Source organism: Oxyura jamaicensis, chromosome 1, assembly GCF_011077185.1.
Source record: "Oxyura jamaicensis isolate SHBP4307 breed ruddy duck chromosome 1, BPBGC_Ojam_1.0, whole genome shotgun sequence".
Classification (NCBI taxonomy): Eukaryota; Metazoa; Chordata; class Aves; order Anseriformes; family Anatidae; genus Oxyura; species Oxyura jamaicensis.
Genome location: NC_048893.1, coordinates 162,300,978 through 162,322,103, shown reverse-complemented (window position 1 = coordinate 162,322,103; position 21,126 = coordinate 162,300,978). Strand labels below are relative to the sequence as shown.

Below are 21,126 nucleotides of genomic sequence, written 5' to 3'. Positions count from 1 at the left end.
CCGGAGCCCTGCAGCGGCTCGGGACCCACAGAGCATCCCGGTCCTGCCCTGCCCTGCCCTGCCCTGGGCATGCCCCCCCGGAGCAGGCAGCCCGGGGAACCCCCAGTGCCTCGGTTTTGGGAGGTGCCCCTAAGGTACCAGGCACATCAGCCCGGTAAAAACAACAGGGATGAAGCTGGGCTTCAGGGGGTGCCTTTTCTGTTTTCTTGGCCCACCCGTGTTATGCTCCTCGCTGGGTGATGCTCTGTGATGTTTTATGGCTTGGGGTCTCCTTGAATGCTCTTCTGGCAGTGGGAGAAGCGGGTGTGCCAGCAGCAGGCTTACTGCAGTCAAGCCCCTTGTTAGTGTAATTATTTAGTAGTATAAATCCCCTGTTAGTATCATATGTTAAAAAACAGGGTCCTCAGGAAACCACCCTGTTCAGAGCTTTTTAAAATGTCTTCCTTAAGTAAAAGAGAAATACGGTACTGCGATGTTGAGAAGCATTGCTTGTTTAGTTAACTATTCATAGTGACATCATGTCTTAATTGTTCTGCTTTTTTGCAGTTGACTCTTCAGGGGGCTATTCTCAAAATATAACTTTAAGAAGTGTTTAAAATAGTGAAATAAAATGTCACGTAAAAGCTCTAAGGAAATCAGGAAAGTAAACATCTCTAGCTCCTTGGAGTCTGAAGATATTAGCTTAGAAACCACCATCCCAACCGATGATCTTTCTTCCTCTGAAGAGAGGGAAGGTACCGTGAAAATCACTAAGCAGCTGATTGAACGGAAGGAGTTGCTCCATAATCTGCAGCTGCTTAAAATAGAATTATCTCAGAAAAACTTGATGATTGATAACTTGAAAGTAGAATATTTGACCAAGGTAAGAGATGTTACGTTTCTTTCGCCATACAATCGTTTCTTGTTTCTGCTGCTTTTAGAGTATAGTAATGGCTTGAGTTCTCAAAAGGATGCCTCTGAACTGCGTACTGGAATCCTACTTAGCATTGTATTTGTTTATTTATTTAAAATCACAAAAGGAGGAAACAAAGATACAGAAAATGTAACTGAGTTGTCCAAGGCCTTAAACTTACGAATGGATGAGCTGGGATCACGTTAGGTCTATTTCATTTCTAAAGGAAAAGGAGAAAGACCTGTTTTCTTTTCTGAAACAGTAAATAATTTGTCATTGATGTGAAAAAGTTAATGGGACTTTTAACCTGAACTTGATGTAGGCTAGAAAAAGTCCTCTGAATGCTATTGAGCGGTCTATTAGCGAAGATGTAGCTAGAATATGCCACATAGTAATAATAATAGTAGCAGATTTTGTTGTGTGCAATTTCAACTAAGATGCCTGAAACTTTGCAACATTTATGTCAAGTCCAGGTTTACAGCCTCCTGTACAACTGGTCTTTTCACTAGTTTGTTGGCATAAGTTTAAGGCTACTTTGAAATCAGCCAAGCAAGTAGCTATCTGGATGAAATAAGCAGCTGCAGAACTAAGTCTGTTTAATTTGGGGCAAAATCCATGCTGTATTTTGTGAAGCCTTAGCATATTTAGAGACCTTGTTAGACAGTCATCTTTGTATTCCCAGTTCTCTACTTTTTTCTTAATAATTATTATTCTTTAAAATAAATGTTTAACAAACAAAGAGTAACTTCTCTTCTGCATTTTATTTTCTTTAGATTGAAGAGCTTGAAGAGAAGCTTAACGATGCAATCCATCAAAAGCAGCTGTTGTCTTTACGACTGGATAGCCAGCTGGCATTACAGCAAGAAGATGCTAGGTATGACAATGTAATGCTAAAGACTTTGATGGTTTATTGATAGGAACTTGGATTCATTCATGCTAATGAAAAGTGATGGTTATGAGTTGCAGGAATAGGATTTATTTTGTAGATTATACTAGTATTTCCATTCTAAACCATTAAGCATAAGTAAATTTTAATTCATTTCTCACTTGCTGAAGTCTGTGATTTTGACTTTATCTGCATTCAAAATTAAATAGCATCTTGAATAAGGGATGTTTTAAAAAAGCATAAAGAGCAAAAAGAGCAAGGAGAGGTACCAGACTGAATCACTGGAACTGATTTTTTTTAAAACTGCGCAGCCTGTGTGATTTAGGAGTGGTAAGGATTTACCCTTAACACTTCCAGGGATTGCAGATTGGTCAGAAATGCTTCCTGTTAATGAGACAGAAATTTACTTTTCTCCTTGCTCTTCTGCAGCATTTTGAATTAACCTGTAGCTGAGAATAGACTGGCTAGCATAGCAGGCTTCCCCAGGTTACTTGGGCAATTAATTTTTTTAACACCCATAAGTGGTCTGTAAAGGGAGAACATGACTAAACTGTCTCATGTTACAGTAAAGAATACACCAACTTAGAGGATGTGACTAATTCAAAGTCATATTCTGTAATAATCCTGGAACAGATGTAGTGCTATAAAGCCAGATCTGAGATCAGCAGACTTTCAACCAAGAGCAGCTGATTGTTGGAGAAGTGTCTCTAATTCTGTAGGGCTGTTTGCACAAGGGGGAATATTTTTGTTTGTTCATAATAAATTATCTGAGAAGTGCTCTGTAAAGTACTACTGTTCAAAATATTAGTAATACTAATCGGCATAAAAAGGTTGAACTGCTTTCCTTCCTTCAGTTTTTTCATTAGTTGTCTGTTACCTCGATTCTCATCCCTGTTTAACAGAATCATACACTATCTGCAGAAAATGTATGTATGTGTGACTGCTTTGATGAGAAGTTTTCCTCTGAAAAAAGAATTGTCTTGTTATACTAGTGATTAAATTTATGACTTTTAAAATAATTTAGAAGCTACTGCTTTTTGAAGAATGATTTAATTTAAATATGTTTTGAAAAGTTACAGCAAAAAAAAAAGCCAAACAGTTACTTTTAATTAAAAACAAAAACTAAAAAAATAAAACTTTTGAAACATCTCTTGCTGAACATCCAGTTCTCTTGCTATACAGTACCTTGTCAGTGGTGAAAATAGTGATGGCAGTGTTTTGAGTCTGGAAGTAGCGTTGCTTGTTTAAGTGTTGTTTTTTTTTTTAAAAAACCCCATTTATATGTACAGGGTAGAGCATGAAGGGATGGATGTGTATGGAATGGACCATAAGTATGTGTATTCTCTAACTCAGAAAGACACAGGTTGAAGTTAATACAGCTTTATTTGGTGATTTACTAGTTCCTTGGATTTTGTGTGGAAATAAATTCTGCTTTTTAACCTTTTATTTGGCAAATTAAGACTAATTCATAAATTAAAGTCAGTACATGTGGAGGTTAATTGTTACTTCACAGAATCAACATACTATTGTCTGACTTTGGGTTACTGTCAGTACAATTTTGCTGAACTGTGTGTGGGGCTATGAAGCTCCGTTTTTTTCTATTTATATGATGTCAGATGTGATTGTGTAACCATGGTGGTGTATGCTCTTGCACTGATTTCCTAATCTCACTCTAAATGTTCTCCTTTATGACACAAGCATATCTCCTATGCCAGGATATTGTGCAGGTTTTTGACTTATCTTACTGTATTGTCTTCTGTTTTCAAATCAATCTTAAAGAAAACATCACGCTCTAATGAAACAAGAAATGGAAACTATTTTAATGAGACAAAAGCAGCTGGAGGAAACAAATCATCAGTTAAGAGAGAGGGCTGGAGATATCCGTCGGAGCTTGCGAGGTTTGGAATTAACAGATGACTCCTATGAGAAGCTAAAGTCTTTGCCTGAAGATCAGCTTTCCATCCCTGAATATGTTTCTGTGAGTATTGTCCTGTGTTGGCTTAAAATAGGGCTGTGTGCAGGGTCTGGTTGGGATGGCACTAACTTTCTTCATGGCAGCCTACATCTTCCTGTGTTCTGGATTTGTGGCTAAAACAGCGTTGATAACACACCAGTGTTTTGGCTGTTCCTAGTGATTGTGGTGTTGAGTGTTTTTCTTTCCCTGCTTTGACTCTCCCCATAATGTGATCAAGCTAGGGGTGATCATGAACTTAAGAGGAGACACAGCTGGGACAGGTGACCTGAACTGGTGAAAGAGATGTATGTATACATAGTGTCATGTTTGGCAACATAAACTGAAGGCAGAGGAAGAACCTTGGAGGATGAGAGTGGTGATGGCTACTTCAAAGGTGGCTGTCACTCAGAGACTGGCTGGGTACCAATCTGCTTGTGGGAGGTGATGGCTGTTTTTGCATATATATATATATTTTTTTCCTTCTAAACTTCCCTTTCATTTTCTCGTATTAAACTGTGAAGAAAACTTCCTGTTCTCTCTGCTGTCCTGCCTCAAGTCAGGGCAGGGAGGGTGTGAGCGACTGTATGGGAATATAACTGCCGGCCAGGTCAACCCACCACAAGTTGTAAACTGCTTTTATTTAAAATCAAGGGGATCTACAGACTGTAGAAGCCATTCTGGATGTCTAGAGTTCTTATTCTTCCCTAGCTAGGAATGAAAGACTTTGTCCTTTTCCTGTCTCTGACTAAATGCAGAAGCTAAAGAGTAGCTTAAATTATGCTTTAGTTTTGACTTTCTTGCTTTAAGAAGTTTGTTAATTCTAGATCACGGGTAAATTTGGGGGGAAGAGAGCAGTATTCAGTTTGCATTAAAAAGGCAATGTTCTCACAGACAGTGGGCATGTCCAGAACACCCTGGGCTCAATTCTGAGAATACAAAGGGTTTAGACATATAACTTTGACCGAAGTGCTAGTAAGGTACTTATCTATAGAGGTGGTTATTAAAGAAGGTGTAATTAACATGATTTTAAAAAGCTTAGTGTGCTAGTTGAGTGTGCTGTGTGAGTGAGCTCTCTTGCTGGACGGAAGTCATCATACACTGTGTTCTAGGCTTGTACAGAGAAATAAAACCTTTCATCCTTAGCCAAAGATGTTCTTGGAAACACCTCTTTAAGTTCCAAAACTTGGACTCCTGAAAGTACTAAGAAAATTTTAAGGCTCTGAGTGATAAACAAAAATGCTTAGTTTGGAGCCTACTAGGTTATTACCCTCTAACTGTCTCTTCCAGCCCCTATTCTTTATATAAAGTGTTTGAAGGTGGTGTTTATTTATTTATTTATTTTTCTGTTGATTCCTGCACTACCATGGTTGACAAAGCAGACTTTAAACAGAAACCGAACTCCATGTCAGCTTGCTTGAAATTGGTGTGCAGGAAGCTCAACTACTCCAAGAACTGACTGTCAGGCAGTTTAAAAGCCTGTGTCGCTGAGCAGGACAGGCATCAGGAATTAATAGCCTTGCCGACTGCTTTAAGTGAAGCTGTCACAGTATGATTAAAGTGCTTGGATTGTGTTTGTGAGTAGAAAGGGGTTCTCAAAAAGCTGTGAAGTGAGAGTGGTGAGTAAGAGCCACCTTCTACCCCAGTCTACCTTCTACCTTTCTTTTCCTTTTGCATTCAGCCAACTGCTTGGTGACAGAGACTCCACCTCACTGAAGCCCCTTTCCTCCTTACATATATGTCACTCGGTTCTTTTGAAGAACTGCTGGTTTTGGTCTTTTTTTTTCCCTCTTCCTCCCCAGAGAAAATATTCTAAAGATACACTGTAGTAAGATGCTGTTTTTTGCTTGTTCTCCCAACTTTTTTCACAACGCAATCAGTGTGAACCTGAGCGTACCACTTAAGCTCAGTGCTTGCTTATCATTACTTTGAGTTATTCTGCTGATACGGACACTGGAAGGGTACAGAGCTGTTTTACGTGGCCTGTCTATGCATCCATTTGGCTTCTGGAGGCTAGGAGACGATGTTGGGAAGAAAAAGTGATTTCTTTTTTTTAATGCTCTTCTCAGCTTTGCCCACCTAAGGAGGACTTGTGTGTTACTGTAGTGGGTTTATGTGGCAAGGTTTTGGTAGCAGGGGGCCATAGGGGTGGCTTCTGTGAGAAGGATCTAGAAGATGCCCCATGTTTGGTAAGGGCCCCACTGCTGACCAGAGCTGAGCCAATAAGTGATGTTGTTTGTACCTCTGTGAGAGCAGATTTAAGACAGGGAAAAACGCTGCGCCACACAGCACCTGGGAGAGTGAGAGGAGTGAGGAACAGCCTTGCAGGCGCCAAGGTCAGTGAAGAAGGAGGGGGAGAGGTGCTCCAGGCACCGGAGCAGAAGTCCCCTGTGGCCTGTGGTGAGGTCCATGGTGAAGCAGGATGTCCCCCTGCAGCCCATGGAGTACCACGGTGGAGCAGGGTTCCACGCTGCAGCCCGTGGAGGAGACCACGGTGGAGCAGGTGGCCCTGCACCGACGGAGACTGTGGCCTGTGGAAGACCCTGCTGGAGCAGATTCCGGGCCGGACCTGCAGCCCGTGGAGAGGAGACCACACAGGAGCAGGTGACCTGGCAGGAGCTGCTGCCCGTGGGGGACCCAGGTTGGAGCAGTTTGCTCCCAAGGGATGGACCCCGTGGTACAGACCCATATCTGGAGCAGTTCTTGAAGAACTGCTGCCTGTGGGAAGCCCACGCCGGATCGGTTCGGCCAGGACTGCATCCCACGGGAGGGACCCCACAGCACTGGGGACGAGAGTGACTGAGAAGGAGCGGCAGAGAAGAAGTACTATAGATTGACCATAACCCCCATTCCCTTGCGCCACTCGGGGGGAGGAGGTGGAAGAGGGTAGATGGGGGGAAGGTGCTTTTGGTTTCTTTCCTTTCTTTCTCACTTCTCGAGCTTGTTAGTAATAGGCAATAAATCTTACTATCTCCCTACTCTGAGTCTGTTTTGCCCATCATGATAATTACTGTGTGATCTCCTTGTCCTTATCTCAACCCCTGAGCCATTTTCATCGTATTTTCTCCAAGCTCCTCTTTGAGGAGTGGGAGTGAGAGAGCGGTTGTGGTGGAGCTCGGCCGCCCACCTGAGTAAAACCACCAGCGTTACTCAGGCAGATAAAATCTCTGGATGCAGATTTATTTGCAGACCAATAGTATAGCCTATAGATATTAAGGTAAACTTCTTGGCAAGAAAGGGTTCTGCTTAGAGAAAATTTGAACAAGAGATTTCCAGACTTGAAGATAAGAACTCTTTTCTATTTCTCAGCATTAAATTACTGCCTTCCAATTCTTCAGGATGCAAGCAAATTTATATACAATGCATATACTTGATTTGCAACAGGGACAAACAGCAGTAGTACAGTTTAAAATACAGATATTGCAAACTTAAAATACTAGAATTAAAATAAATGTGAGATGTTTTTCTCTTTTCTTCCACAAAGGGGTGCAATAGTGACATGTTAGAACTAAGGCTAAGCAATGTTTATCCTTTTTGATGATGACAAATTTCAAGTGATAACATACAAGTATTTTAAGCATCTTTCTTTTAGTGTTGTTTTTGTTTGTTTGTTTTGAACTTGTATGTTAAAAACTTTAATGTTTTTCATCACTTTTGAAAATTATTTTAAAGAAATGGCATATGTGAAACTTTAAAGCACTTCAGGGCACTGAACTGGTGCTTGGAGACTGAATCATTTGACATTCTCAATAAAGTTGTGAGCATCTTACGTACTCATCTGTGTTTAAAAAACAACGCAGCACTTTTTGTTTGTTTAAATGAGTCAGTCTGCAGTTATGTCTCAATTGTTCACTTTTAAGTAGGCTAGAAAGATAAGTAAAAGCTGTGTTTTCCTTCTCAACCCTGAAGAGGAAAAAAGTCTTTTAAAATGGTGTTTTCTTATTCAGATAGGTTTGATTTTAATCACTGCGTCTTTCATTTGTATCATTTTTACTGACCTGCTCTCTTCTTTAAGAAGGTGCTTAACTGTAGCAGCTGCTTTCACGTAACTTCATTTGACAGGTGCCAAATTTCCCTTATTTTGCACCCACCCATTTGTAGCCGAACTAGCTGTTGTGGTTTAACCCAGCAGGCAGTTAAGCACCACACAGCTGCTCACTCAATAATCCACTGCCCAAGTTGAATGGGGGGGATAATCAGAGTTTTAAAAAAAAAGTTAAAGTCATGGGTTGAGATAAAGACAGTTTAATAGGACAGAAAAGGGAGGGAAAATAATGGTAATAATTATGATAAGGAATGCACAAAACAAGTGATGCATGATGCAGTTGCTCACCTCCCACTGACCAGTAATACCCAGGCAGACCCTGACCAGCCTCCCCCAACCAACTCCCCCCAGTTTTATTGCTGAGTATGCTGCTGTGTAGTATGGGGCATCCCTTTGGCCAGCCTGGGCCAGCTGTCCTGGCTGTGTCCCCTCCCAGCTCCTGGTGCACCCCCAGCCAACTCACTGGCACGGCAGTATGAGGAGCTGGGAAGTCCTTGGCTCTGTGCAAGCACTGCTCTGCAGCAACTAAACATCAGCATGTTATCAGCATTGTTCTCATCTTATATCCAAACCAGAGCACCATACCAGCTGTGTAACTGGATGAAAATTAACTCTATCCTAGCTGAAACCAGGACACTAGCTTTCCATAAAGTGCTTTTTTTTGTTTAAGTGCTTTTATTGGTGACTATCAAGCTTTTTAAGAAAAATAATTTTAAAATTTTATTATCAGTTTTGGGAGGGGCAGGAGGGAGAAGATTTGATGGAAATTCAGTGCTCAGTTTCAGATACAATCAGACAAATTCCAAAAGAATCCAGACAGATGGAAGCTGTAGTTAAGTTGTACATACTTACTGCATTGCGTGCACATTTCTAAAGCATTTTTATAAGGATGTAGTTGAAGCCTGTAGTAGGTCAGAAAGAAGCCACAAAAATAACTTCACTCTTTTAATTTCACGTGAACCCATTAGAAGCAATGTGCTTTCACAGATACATATGGAAAAATCTTAAATATTGTAGGGCTAGAATACTGAATGAATAAAACAGTAATGAAACGATGAAGCAAGAGAATTAAGTTAGTTCACTTTAAATGAAAGTACAATTTGTAGTTGAACAGTGGCATGTGACAGTTGAATTTGTCATTTGAAATATTTAGAATACGAAGAAAGTTGTCATACCATATCTTGGGTTAAATTGGATTGTAGTTTTAAAAATCTATCACTTAGTAGGAAAATTAAGGATGTAAGTAAACAGCCAAAACGAACTGAAAATCCCTTGGACGCTCCTCATTATCTCCTGCTAATTACAGCGCAACGGAGGCCAGCCTTCCTGCATGGAAATGCTTGATTGTTCGTGAACACTGACTTTATCTATGCTTTTTTACTTGCATTTCTTATTTATGCATATGTAAAACAAACAATTAACTGGGGGGAGGGGGTGGCGGGGCATGGTAGTTTTTCCCTGAAAACGCAAAGTAATCTATTTGTCCCCCCAAATAAACATTTTAAGGTAGGAAGTTAATCTAGAAGTTGCAGTGGGGGGGAGTTCTAAGTACTGTCATGAGGGTTCTTTCTTCATTGTGTTTTCCTTTGCTTTTTACTGTTAACTTTGTGTTTTTACTACTGACGTTTCTTGTGTCTTTTCTTGTTCAGTGGAAGTGTTCTGGAAAAGTTTTATAAATCTCTTTTTTTTTTTTTTTTTTTTTTTTTAATCAGAGGCTATGCTTATGACAGGAGTGGGGTGGGATGGGATAAGGACGGAGTATGTGTTAAATAGGTTTAAAAAAATTCCTTTTACAAGGTTTTCCAGTGCCAGTTGTGCAGAGGCACATTTCTGTTTATGCCGGAAGTATTTATACTGTATGTATGAGGGTTTTTTTCTTTCAAAATGTACTATATAGTAAGCCTAGAATGATAACTAATTCTGGGACATGTTCCCTCGGAATAGGGCAGAATCCACATCCCCAGTCTTGGGGCTCATTAGCTAATTTCAATCTAAGTTGCTAAAAGCCTCCCCTTTTCTGTCTTCAGCTGTGGGGTTTTGCCACAGTGTTGGTGAGCTGGTTTAGGCAGCTGGTTGGGCCGTAAAGCAGCTATTGTTGCTATTTGGATGGTGCGAGGGGGTGTCTTTTTGGGGGGCAGGGGTGCTGAGAATTAACTGTTTGGTTTAGATAGGATATAGTTCTACTGAAGTGGAAACCAAAGCTTTCCATTTTTTTTTTTCCTCCAGGATTCATCTCACAAAACCCAAATGGACTGGTAGCGTAGTTTCATGATGCAGCTGAACCCGGAGGGCAACACGTTCCTGCTGGAAGTGTGTGGGTGGTGGTGGTGTGGTCAGACTTCTGGTGGTGTGCTGTGCTCACTTCTGTGCTTGCTCTGGGGTTTTTTCTTGGTGCACAGAGAGCATATTGGGCATACTGAACAGGCAGAAAACGAAGTTAATCTCTCTCCTTGGCTTCACACCCCACAAAAAATGTGCATTGTCTCCAGAGGGTTAGCAAATTAATCTGGTTTACTGCTAATCAAATAGGCTTTGGAATTGGCACAAATAGAGGGGGCAACCGTGTGCTCCCCTGTTAGCTGTATTTTTCTACTTGGTCAGCCTGACTGGGAGCTGTCTCCATTGAACAGAAATGTGTATCTTTACCTTTATTCCTTTTTTTTTTTTTTTTTTTTTTTTTTAAGTACCAGACACAAATTGATTATTTCTTAGTTGCTTTTTTCAAAGGCTGAAGAAAGTCACTGTCCTTGGTTTAACCCCCAGCTCAGGCTCCCAGTATGCACTATTTTGTGAATTATTGCCACAGAATATTGAGCTGATTTGTTTTGGAGATTGTAATACTGCAATTTTGTCTGTCTGAATTTTAAATATATATTTTGTTCTTTTAGATTCGATTCTACGAAGTAGTCCATCCCTTGAGAAATGAGCTAAGTGACCTACAGGCGAAAAAGGAGACCCTAACAGAAGAAATAAGTGGGTACAAATCCCAACTGAAGTGTGTGATGGAGGTCTGTGTACTTCAATTATATCAATTAAGAAACTGTGTAATTATATATGCTTATATGTGCCATAGAATCATAGGGACACACATCTCTCAACAGATATTACTACCTATAAACTTGCTCTCCAAATCATGTATATGATACAAAAGTTTTTTGGATAAAAGTTTGGGGGATGGAGAGAGAGCAAAAGTGCTGTCTATGTGCTTGTATAACAGTTAATTTTATATTATAGCTACCCTGCAAGATCTACTTACAAGCTTACTGCTGCTAAGGTGTAAGACATAGCTCTTACCAATTTTGTCATGCTCTTTGATGGTAAAGTTCAAATAGGTGAAGCTGAGACAGCAGATTCATCCAAGAGTAGTCAGACACAAATGATCAGCATCTAGTTTTCAACATGGTGGTCCTGTTAAAAATTTCTTCACCTTTTGTTTTCACAATACATAAATGACATTTTTTTTTGCATTCTTTGGTGTTACATCTTCTCTGTTATGCCCTTCAACTTCATATATTTTTATTTTCTAATTTATCTTTGTACTAAACAGACAATTTGATTTTGGGTTAGATAAATATCTAAAGTAGAGAAAAGTTATCTAGATGTATTTAGGTTTTGTTTTCAGACTAAAGAAGTTGAAACAGTATAAGGAGAATGCTGCTTTTAAAGGTATTTATAAATACTAATAGTGTCCATATACAGCTAGGATGTTGATTATTTTTGTATTGTAGCTTAGTTCTGCATAAATCTGGAGCTTCAGCTACCCAGATAGTATTTATCTAAATCATGGCTGACAGGGACTTAAATGTCACTGTCATTTTATTTCTTTTGAAATTTTTTTTTATTTTCCACAACTTTTTTTTTTTTTTTTTTTTTTTTCCTTTGAAATTTACTTATGGAATAATCAAGTGTAATGAGACAGTAAATCATGCAGGGTTGTCCTGTGAAAATTTTCATTTTTCATCTTGATTGAATTTGGCAAAAAAAAAAAAAAGTCGATAAAATTTGTGCATTTATATGCTTCAACATTAGTTTGTGCTCATCTCTGATCATATTTGAGATAAGATTAGTGATGTTGACTTTGATTTACAAGGGCACTTTCATTCATTGTATATTTAATGTGCCCTGACTTAGTAAATTCTATAGGAGTATTTCAGAATTGCATGATTTAGTTGACATCCCTGTTAATTTTTGCTGCAGCAATTAAATGCAGTAGTAGATGATTAACATTGTGCTAGAAAACACAATTGGTACAGACCTTTGGTACAGACCTTTCTTTAATGTGGACGTTTCTCTTTTTTTTTTTTTTTTTTTTTTTTTTAACCACACGATGGCACTATCCACCTTTCCCACTGATTCATTTTTCAAACATCGAAGTTTACTGCGACTTTCTTCTGATGCTGGTGAGAAAGCACTAGACCTTACCTGTGTTAAATTGAGGTGGTTGTTTTTGCTTAGACACTATTTGCATAATCATGCTTAAACTGGGTGAGATTAAGTACCTCGTTTAAAAAAAAAAGAAAGTCAGAAAAGAGATCCAGATGTTGAAATGTCGCAAGTTTTACAGTTACTAATAAAAATAAGTCTTTAGGACTTACTTCCTTTTCCCTGAAATCTCATTTCCTAGGTTTCAGATAAGATCACTTAGTATACTTGGAATAACTTGTAGGGTTGGGTTTAACGTAAAGTTTCCCCCCTGTCCATTATGTGTAGAGGTGACATGTTTTGCAATTTTAATGAATGTGGCCTAATAATGGTATTTTATGTACGGAGAGACACGAATCTCGGTATTTTGCTTCTAGCAAGTTCAGATTTGACCCAACGATTAATATCACCGTAACAAGGTACCTCAGTTTGTTTCCTATAAGGCACGAGGAGCATCAAAATGTGAGGGTACTTTAGAATCTCTAACATACTTAGTACACTAAAGCTAATATACATAAGCATTTTTTGCAGCATACGAATAAATGGTTTCAATGTGTACGGTTGGGGTTAACTTTGTCACTTGAACTCCTTTGATAAAGTCAGGCGTCACTACGAGGAAATATATCAACAGGAAATAAAGCACAGTTTCATTCAGTTTTATTTAATCTCTTGCACCCTTTTACTACTTTTGTGTAATAATCATTCTTTATTTCCAGTTGCATGAAATACAGTTGCTGAAGTTCCTTTCCTTATGTTTAAAAAAACTTTACGCTCTTTGAATGCTTCCTCTGGTTTCCTGTCCGATGTTTCCAACAACTTAACTTTTCTCTGATGGTTGTATTTCTTCTCTCTATGCAACTCACAAACAAAGTGTCTGGTTTCAGTTTAAAACTTCTTTAAGAAACTACAAATGCAGATTTTTGAAATACAGTCATCACAGAAGTTGATCGCGTTGTGTTTTTTTTTCTGTAAGAATAAACCACTTCATATAATGTGTTCCTTTTTTTTTTTCAGTATTGCAAATGATTATGGCCCTTCCTAATTAGTTTCACCTTCCTTTTTTCCTCTTTGTAGAAACATGGAAAGAAACTGAAATATGCGCGTATCTCCAATCTTTCTATTAACTAGAAATAGTTTTGGGCAAAGAGGAGCTTGCTGGCTTTTCTGGCTGTTCACGGAAACACTAGATCTGCATAAGTTTTATATTTGTAGATATTCACTCAGAAATAAAGACGTAAGAAGTATGAGAAAATTAGCAATAAACTCACAGGAAATCTATCTAGCCAGTACAGAATTGAGGAGGTGGGGTTATCAGGGAGTGGAGTGATATGACAAGGAGTAATGGCTTAAACTAAAAGAGGGGAGATTAAGTAAAAAATACCTTCTATATCTACTCTAAAAGGGTGGCAAGACACTGGCACAAGTTGCCCAGAGAAGCTGTGGATGCCCCATCCCTGGAGGCATTCAAGGCCAGGCTGGATGGGGCTTTGGGCAACCTGGTCTGATGGGAGGTGTCCCTGCCCATGGCAGGGGGGGCTGGAGCTAGATTAGTTGCTTAGGAAGGAGCTCATTTGGCACAACAGATGTAGACTTACACAAAAATGAGTATTGGGAAACTCAGTACAGTTGCCTGGTGTTATAGCCACTCAGTCAACTGAGCTTATCAGTCTACAACTGCTCTAGCTAGGAACCTTGCTTCTGTAAAAACTGAATTGTCATTGTACCCTTGTAAAAGAAATAATTGTCGGAGACTTGACGAATCTGCATCTTCTTTCTCTCTAGGCAATTTCATAAATTCATTTGTAGTAGAAATATTTTATTTCTGATTTCAGGCTACAAAAGGCATCTTTTAAGTATTTATCACTTGCGTTTTTGCCCTTAGGTATATGAAAACATACTTTCCTTGCTCAGAAGGGGCTGGAGGTCTTAAGTGTTTATCAGCCTCTGTTAACACTCATTTAATTCCTGGTATGCAGAGCATTAAGAGCAAGAAACTTACAACTTTGTTACAGAGTTTTCTTGTTGATTGTCGCTGCTCTCAGTTAGCACTTAACCAAAGCCTGCTGAATCTGTAGCACAGTACCAGTAGGGTGGGGAGCTGCTTCTGAGGACTGGTAGTGAAAGAACAGAGTTTGAAGACTTTTCTAGCATTGCAACATAATCTGATGAACACATCTGGTGTCAAAAGATCTTTGTCTCTATTTTCTGTTTTTTAAGTGATCGATACAAGTAGTTCAGCAGTACTACAAAGGTTGATGGCTTTCTTTATGTAATCATTGCATCTTGTGATTTAGATTGGTACAATTCCCTCGGTTCCAGGTTCAGCAGCAATAGTCCTGGTGGGAGGTGGTGGAACTTGTAAAAGTAATGTTCCTGTGTTTCAGTGCTGTTGGATCTCTTATCAGATGTATAGGACAGACTTCTTTCAGTTCTCCCTTTACAGTGCTCAGTAGCTGAAGTACGAATGACGTTGGTGCTGTGACCTTTGGAGGTACAGGTAGAAAAAGAAAGTCCAGGTATAGAGCTAGATTACCAGAGCTTGACAGAAACGAAACCAGCTTCTGATGTGGGTGTTGCCAGGCTGAACAGCAGCGTACTATTTTCAGAGTCATTTGATTCCAGAGTGGTTAGAGCCTTTACTCAAACTGATGTAATTTACTTCTCTCTCTCTCTCTCTCTCTCTCTCTTTCTCTCTCAAGACTGAGAGTCTGAGAAGGAAATTCTATTTTTCTTTGTAGCTCTAGAAGATGAAGTATTGCTTTCTTCATTTTGGCTACAAGTTTCTTGGCAATGTTTTCCGGGAATTCAGTCTTGACACAATTTTATCAGGGCTTCCTTTCTGTAGCTATAACTTTTTTCTGTAAAGTTGCCTTCAGGACTTGTAATCAAATTTATAGTTTGACGGTTATCTAAAAGCTTTGGGTAGCTGAAAGGCAAGGTTGGGTGTATGTAGGCCAAAGGTCTTTTCTAAGACCTTGTCTCTGAGTTGGGATTAGTAGCTGTCAGGTTTTGCTAGACAGATCTTATAATTTTCTGTGTGATAATGTTTCCCAGCTGGAGGAAAAACATTTCTATAGCCTTCAAAGAATGAACTAAGCTATTGAATCCAAAGGGTCAGTTGGCACTAGATGTGTCTGAGTTGTAAAATCAAGGCTGCTATTGCCACTCCAGAAACACCATGTTCCCTAAGATTTCTGCTGAAGGTTTCACATCTGTAACTCGAGACTGCACACTAGAAGCCTTCTCCAAACACCAGTTCTTTCAAACGGTGCTTTGATTACTTGGCCTCTGCATTGCTCTCTGGAAGGGACAAATAAGTCTTCAGTTCTAGGTTAACTGTGTCTCCTTTCTGTCATTATCGATAATGTTTATCTTGTACAGGAAGAAAGCTGCAAAGAAAAAATTTCTACCAATAACTGTTAGTTCAGGGCAGCAATTTAACATTTTCAAGCCTCAGGAAAACTCATGTATCTACTGAAATTCTCTTTCCTATCTAATGTTCTTCTACCTCTTGATAGAAAGGTGTGGCTTGTATAGATTGCTGGTCATTGTTCAGAAGGACCAAATGGCTTAATTCTGGTTTCTAATGCAGTGATCCCAAGGATTTTTTTCACCCGAGAACATGTAAGTGAAGTGTAGATTCTCATCAACTCAGATCCAGAGAAAAAGAGCTTGTTATTTTCCCCCAGTTTCTTTTGCAGAAAACGCATTTATGCTGAATCTCGTCATCCTTACCTTTCTTGCAGAACTTCACTGTTTTGAAAGTAGATCAATGTTTTCATTTATCAATTTTCATGGCAGGTAGTGTCCTATCTACAATCCTTGGCAGATTACCAGTTTCATACCAACATACTAGAATAGATGTTTTATTCATCCAGTTATGCGTAACATTTTCCTGTCATTTGGACAGTAGTATTCAAATAAATGCTGTATTGACCAATAAACAAATGGAAACAAAATGCCATTTTTTTTTACTAAGTAGCAGCAGCTCATCCAAATAATGAAGGAGTTTATACATCGCAATGATATAGTAGCTTTACATTTGCAGAGGTTTTTAGGTACTTTAGAATATGAATAGAAAGTGCTGGCTCGTGTGAGTGATCCTTCAAAGATGAAGTTCTTTGAAATAAGCTTTTTAAAAGCACGATCACTTTCTTTCACAGGCTTATCTGTCGATAGTGTGAAGTCATACTACTTTAATTTGATTGGCTGATGAATCTTTTCCCTGCATTTTTGTTTATCTTTTCATCCCCACAGGCCTTTCAAAAGATCAGCAAATCCCTAGCACATATTATGTCTCACTGAATTTGTTCAAAAAATAAGTCATCCACGTTTTGTACTTGGAATTTAGTTAGGTGTTTGTTTCAGTGACTACCCTAAGTTGCTCTTCATTCCAGATGGAGGATAAAAGCGAAGCTTAATTTCATAAAACTGAGGTCTGTCATTATATCTTTAGTTTCTGTATCTGCTTTGGGTTTAAAATGGTGCAGATTATGTAAGATTAGAATCTCTTGCTTGAAACAGCCTCCTTTCAACAGTATTTTAAAGAAAATGGAAACACTTTTTGGTAGGGACTACTTCTCATGCTCTCTAGAAACCATCTGTTCTGGTTAAATACTGGGTCTGTTGGACATTTTTATTAATTTCTTTAGGCAATGTATGCCTACCCGTCTCATATACCACAGGTTCATTTGTTTTAACCGCCTCATTTGTCTGAGTTGCTACTCTGTGCAGTAGTAAAAGTAAGAAGCTGAAGAAAAGCCATGCGTTGTTGGTAAGATCACCATAATCACGTTCCATTGCAAGTAAGTAATGTTTATCCATTAAATTTTGTTAGGGTTTGTTGGCTTATTTAAACAACTTATTTTTATTTATTGGTATTATTTCCAGTTCAAGTCCTTGAATGTGTATCTCGATCCATTTAAAAGCTCCCTTTGTGCTTCAGCAGGACAAAGCTGTTCATCAGGACGTCCAAGCTATCTCTCGGAGATAAATTGAAAGATGAAGATGTTCCAGTGCAGAGATCTTAAAATCAGTTCAGGGTACACGAATGTTGTTATAAACCAAATTAACTTCATCTCATTCAAAGCAGAGCTTATTCTTCCTAAGCACAGGCAGCTTGATTGCTTGTATTTAAGATGTATTGCTATAGAAGTCCAAAAGTCTGTTTATCTGCTACCTGGAGTTATGCATACTGTAGGTTTTTCTCTGTGTTAGCGTATAGCCTGAATGTTTGACTTGCCTCGTTGCTTCTTTTTCCTGTGGTTAAAATGCACCTTTGATACCTAAAAGATCAGGTACTTGGAAAACAGAGACTTATGCAGTAGAATTAGTATTTCTTCAAGAATTACTGTAAATCTTTAAAAACAAAAAGACCAAAGAAACCCCATCTATGTTTATTTATCTGCTTTAAGTGTTTGGTAGTTGAAATATGTCTTGGTATCACTTTTCAAAAGTAGACTTTAACTTCTTCACATCACCTGAGTTATCTCGTTGTTGCTTGACATTATCATGACATTAACAACTGATTTGTTGAGTAAAATTCAAATCCTATTTTAAGTCTCAGGTGTTAGAACTTACAAATTTTGTAGATATTTAACTTTTAATTGATGCTTTAGAGATGTTCATGACAGATTTGTCTGGAGATGTGCTTGGAAATACATCTGTAGTTCACCAATTTTAACTTTATACTTCTGGTAATTGTCTTCTAGGTGCTAAATCTGTAAGACTGTAGGAGTTTTAATAGCCCACTCTGTGAGTGGTGTATAAATTCCAGCATGATATTATCATTCTGTGCCATTCAGCTGCTATCTACAAAGGAATTGTATCAAAACTTAACCTTTCAGTTTGCACTTAACTTTCAAGTGCCCTTACCACCGTATCCTATTGCAAGATGAGTCATGTTTGCACTCGTACTTGCACCTGTATGTTCCATATTTGAAACTCTATTTAAGTGGTAGGCAACAACTTTAAAAAAAGATCTGACAGAGGCTTTACTGTTATAAAGCTATCTTTAGAAATTATAGGATATTGATTACTTATAGACACTCTTCTATAGTCCTGGCTTGTTTAATGTATACCATTAATTAGGGTAAACCTAAAAATAAGCAACACATATCAGTACATTAGGATGAATAACAATTGTGTCTATAGATTACATATTCTTACTGATTTGTCTTCCAAAATTTTCAGGAAAACACTTTAAAGCTGTGATTTTGTGTAAAATTGTGATCTATGTGATTTTAGAGCAAGTAAAAGTCGCAAATTTGTGAAATATATTTGTCAACAGCATACCTACAGTAAGATTAGTAGGTCAGTTGTGCATTTCTGTAATGTCTAACAAGCATTTAGGTGTTTTTTCCAAAAGGCATTCTGTTAGGTTTTTCCTATGGTGCCTCTGAGTTTGGTGAGCGTTTGAAAGAGTGTTCTTTGTACATTTCCATCCCTATCCTTGAGTATTATCCTTGTATTTGCTCCTCCTAGCAAGCCATATCTAGGATTCACCCACTCTATATGTCCTGCTGTCTATATATCCCGTTGTTGTGAACTTTTCTTGTCTATTAAAAGCTAACTAAAGACAATTAATGTTCTTTAATTGCCTGTCCAAAGCATAGCTTGTAGTTGAATTTTGAAAAATTAAACACTTATTCAAGTTGCTGACTGCAAAATTAATTTATAGTGCAGTAATGATTGATTCTATAGTCACATCTTAAGGCAGTCATTTGGCCTTGTAAGAACAATCTTGTGATGTCCACTGGATATAACTAGATAGTTGCATTATAACTAACGCATCCGTTACTGATTATCAAGCCTGTCGCGTATAAACCATCGGGGCGGGGGGGGGGGATGAAGAGAATTCAGCAATGTTCTGAGAAAAGCGTTTGAAAACCAGTGTGCTGATTTGAGTATTAGAAGATATGAATTACAAATGGAGATGGGTTAGCTCGGAGTGGAATTTACAGAGAGAAAATGGAGATTCAGAACAAATTTGTCCCCAGATAAGAAATCTGGAGTTCCTGTGCAGAATTACCACTGCAAAAGAGCATTTCCCCCACAGGATGGAAATGCAGTTGAGAACTCTGTAATTACCGTGAAAGCAAGTCCATTTTAGTTTAATCTCATGTAGTAATCGGATATTATTAAAACAGAAATCATGAATTTCTTAAACTTTGCAAATAGTGGGATAATCTTCCTCTTGCATTTAACTTATTTTCGTCTCATGTTGTGAATACTTAACAGGCCATTACCAGTTTTTTTCTCTCATAAATGATTTTAGTAGTAATGTAAATGATTTTTTCACACTGCAGGAGTGAACAATACCAGCAGCAAAACATGACTGCTGTATGTATCGTTATATGAGAGTGTTCAGGATGCTGTCAATTGGCTTAGGAAATGGTAATAGAAGGTGTCAATTCAGAAGAATGATAGAATTAGGTTCCTAGGGGAAAAAAAAAAAAAAATAGATGCCTGAGGGGTGCTATCAAAGTTTTAATAAGCAATTCTCGTCTATCAGTTTTTCTCTAGTGTAGATGGAGTAATGTTATTTTATTTTATTTTAAGGAAATGAGGTAGTATGGCATTTAGGGCAAACAAGTAAGCTTTCTGAAAATAAGTACTATTAAATTCTACTTTGTAGAAAAATCTGAGAAATTGAGTGAAGATTGTGGATTAAGGTAAAGAAGTCTGCTGTTCCTGTAGGGGGTGGAGGGAATAATACAATGATTAAGGATTCTCTTTATCTTCATAAGGAATAAGGTGCTTTCTGTGTGTTCTCTTGCTTGGGTCCTATTTTCTGGTTCTCATAATAGTCTTTTAAGGTATCTGGAGAGGAAAACAGAAATTAATGTGGATATATCAGTAAGTAAGCACCATTTTTTCCCCTTATTTTTCTCTTCCTTTTCTTGTTCCTCCACCAAAACTTTGAATGATATTTTTCAGCAAGCATAAGCAACCGGATGAAATTTGGGAATAACCATCTGAAATTTTGACAGAGCATTTCCCAAAGCTTCTGAATGACCAACACTCTTTCTCTCCACTCCCCTCCTCTCCCCTCCCCTCCCCTCCCCTCCCCTCCTCCTTTTCTCTTCTTTTCTTCTTCTTTTTTTTTTTTTTTTTCAAATGGACCAACAAGTATCTTTGTAAACAGACTGGCTTTGAAAATGTATAGGTGGTATGACTTCTGTCCTGTTACAGCCAGTGTACTACAAATGTGTAGTGTATAGGAGGGCTACTGGTTTAAGAAGTTGCACTAATGGACAGGAGCATTAGGAAAAAAATAGGTATGTTAATCAACCGGTTAAAAAAGATAAAAATAAGTTTGACTATCCATATAGCTGGTTACTTTGTGGTGTGTGCTAGATTGCCAAATACTGAGACAAATGAAAATACTACCACTTGAATGTATATAAGTGGACTTCACAATGTTTGGACCATGATTGTTTTAAGTAAATATAAGTATAGCTGTGGTCACTTTAAAATGTCTTGCCTTCTAGAGCTATGAAGATGAGAGAAGGAGTCGGTCAGAACTGGAGGTCAGATGCCAGCGTTTAACACTGGAACTGGCTGATACCAAGCAGATGATTCAACAAGCTGATTACAGACAAGAGAATTATGATAAAGTAAAATGGTAGGTATTTCTAAACTTCATGTTCTACTAATATACAAATATTAATAGATTAAAATCTTTTTAGTTTAGTCAATCAAGGTTGAAGTTTCATTTCATGATTTTTGGCTCATGTGTGCCACTTATTTTACCTTACCTGTCCACTGATAACTCAGCTATGTCGCATAAAACATTGCAGTCATAAAATGAAAAACAGGTTAAAATCTGATGCATCAAATTATCTTCCTAAAAGTTTATTCAACAATTTCCTGTGTTTTCAGAAGAGCCTACCTGTTGCATTGCAACTATAGAAATAGGAGCTGTCAAT

The 21,126-nt window shown here is 38.3% G+C and overlaps 1 protein-coding gene across 2 annotated transcripts in view; it reads left to right on the top strand.

The window, feature by feature from the left end:
* Positions 1 to 546: 546 nt before the first annotated feature.
* PIBF1 (progesterone immunomodulatory binding factor 1) overlaps positions 547 to 21,126 on the top strand; it is a 123,215-nt gene continuing 102,635 nt past the window's right edge. For both annotated transcript variants that reach the window (XM_035320754.1, XM_035320743.1), the window contains exons 1-5: positions 547 to 862; positions 1,666 to 1,766; positions 3,558 to 3,756; positions 10,663 to 10,782; positions 20,689 to 20,822. In XM_035320754.1, the coding sequence (XP_035176645.1) occupies positions 611 to 862; positions 1,666 to 1,766; positions 3,558 to 3,756; positions 10,663 to 10,782; positions 20,689 to 20,822 (806 nt within the window). In that variant the 5' untranslated portion in view covers positions 547 to 610. The remainder of the gene's footprint in view (positions 863 to 1,665; positions 1,767 to 3,557; positions 3,757 to 10,662; positions 10,783 to 20,688; positions 20,823 to 21,126) is intronic.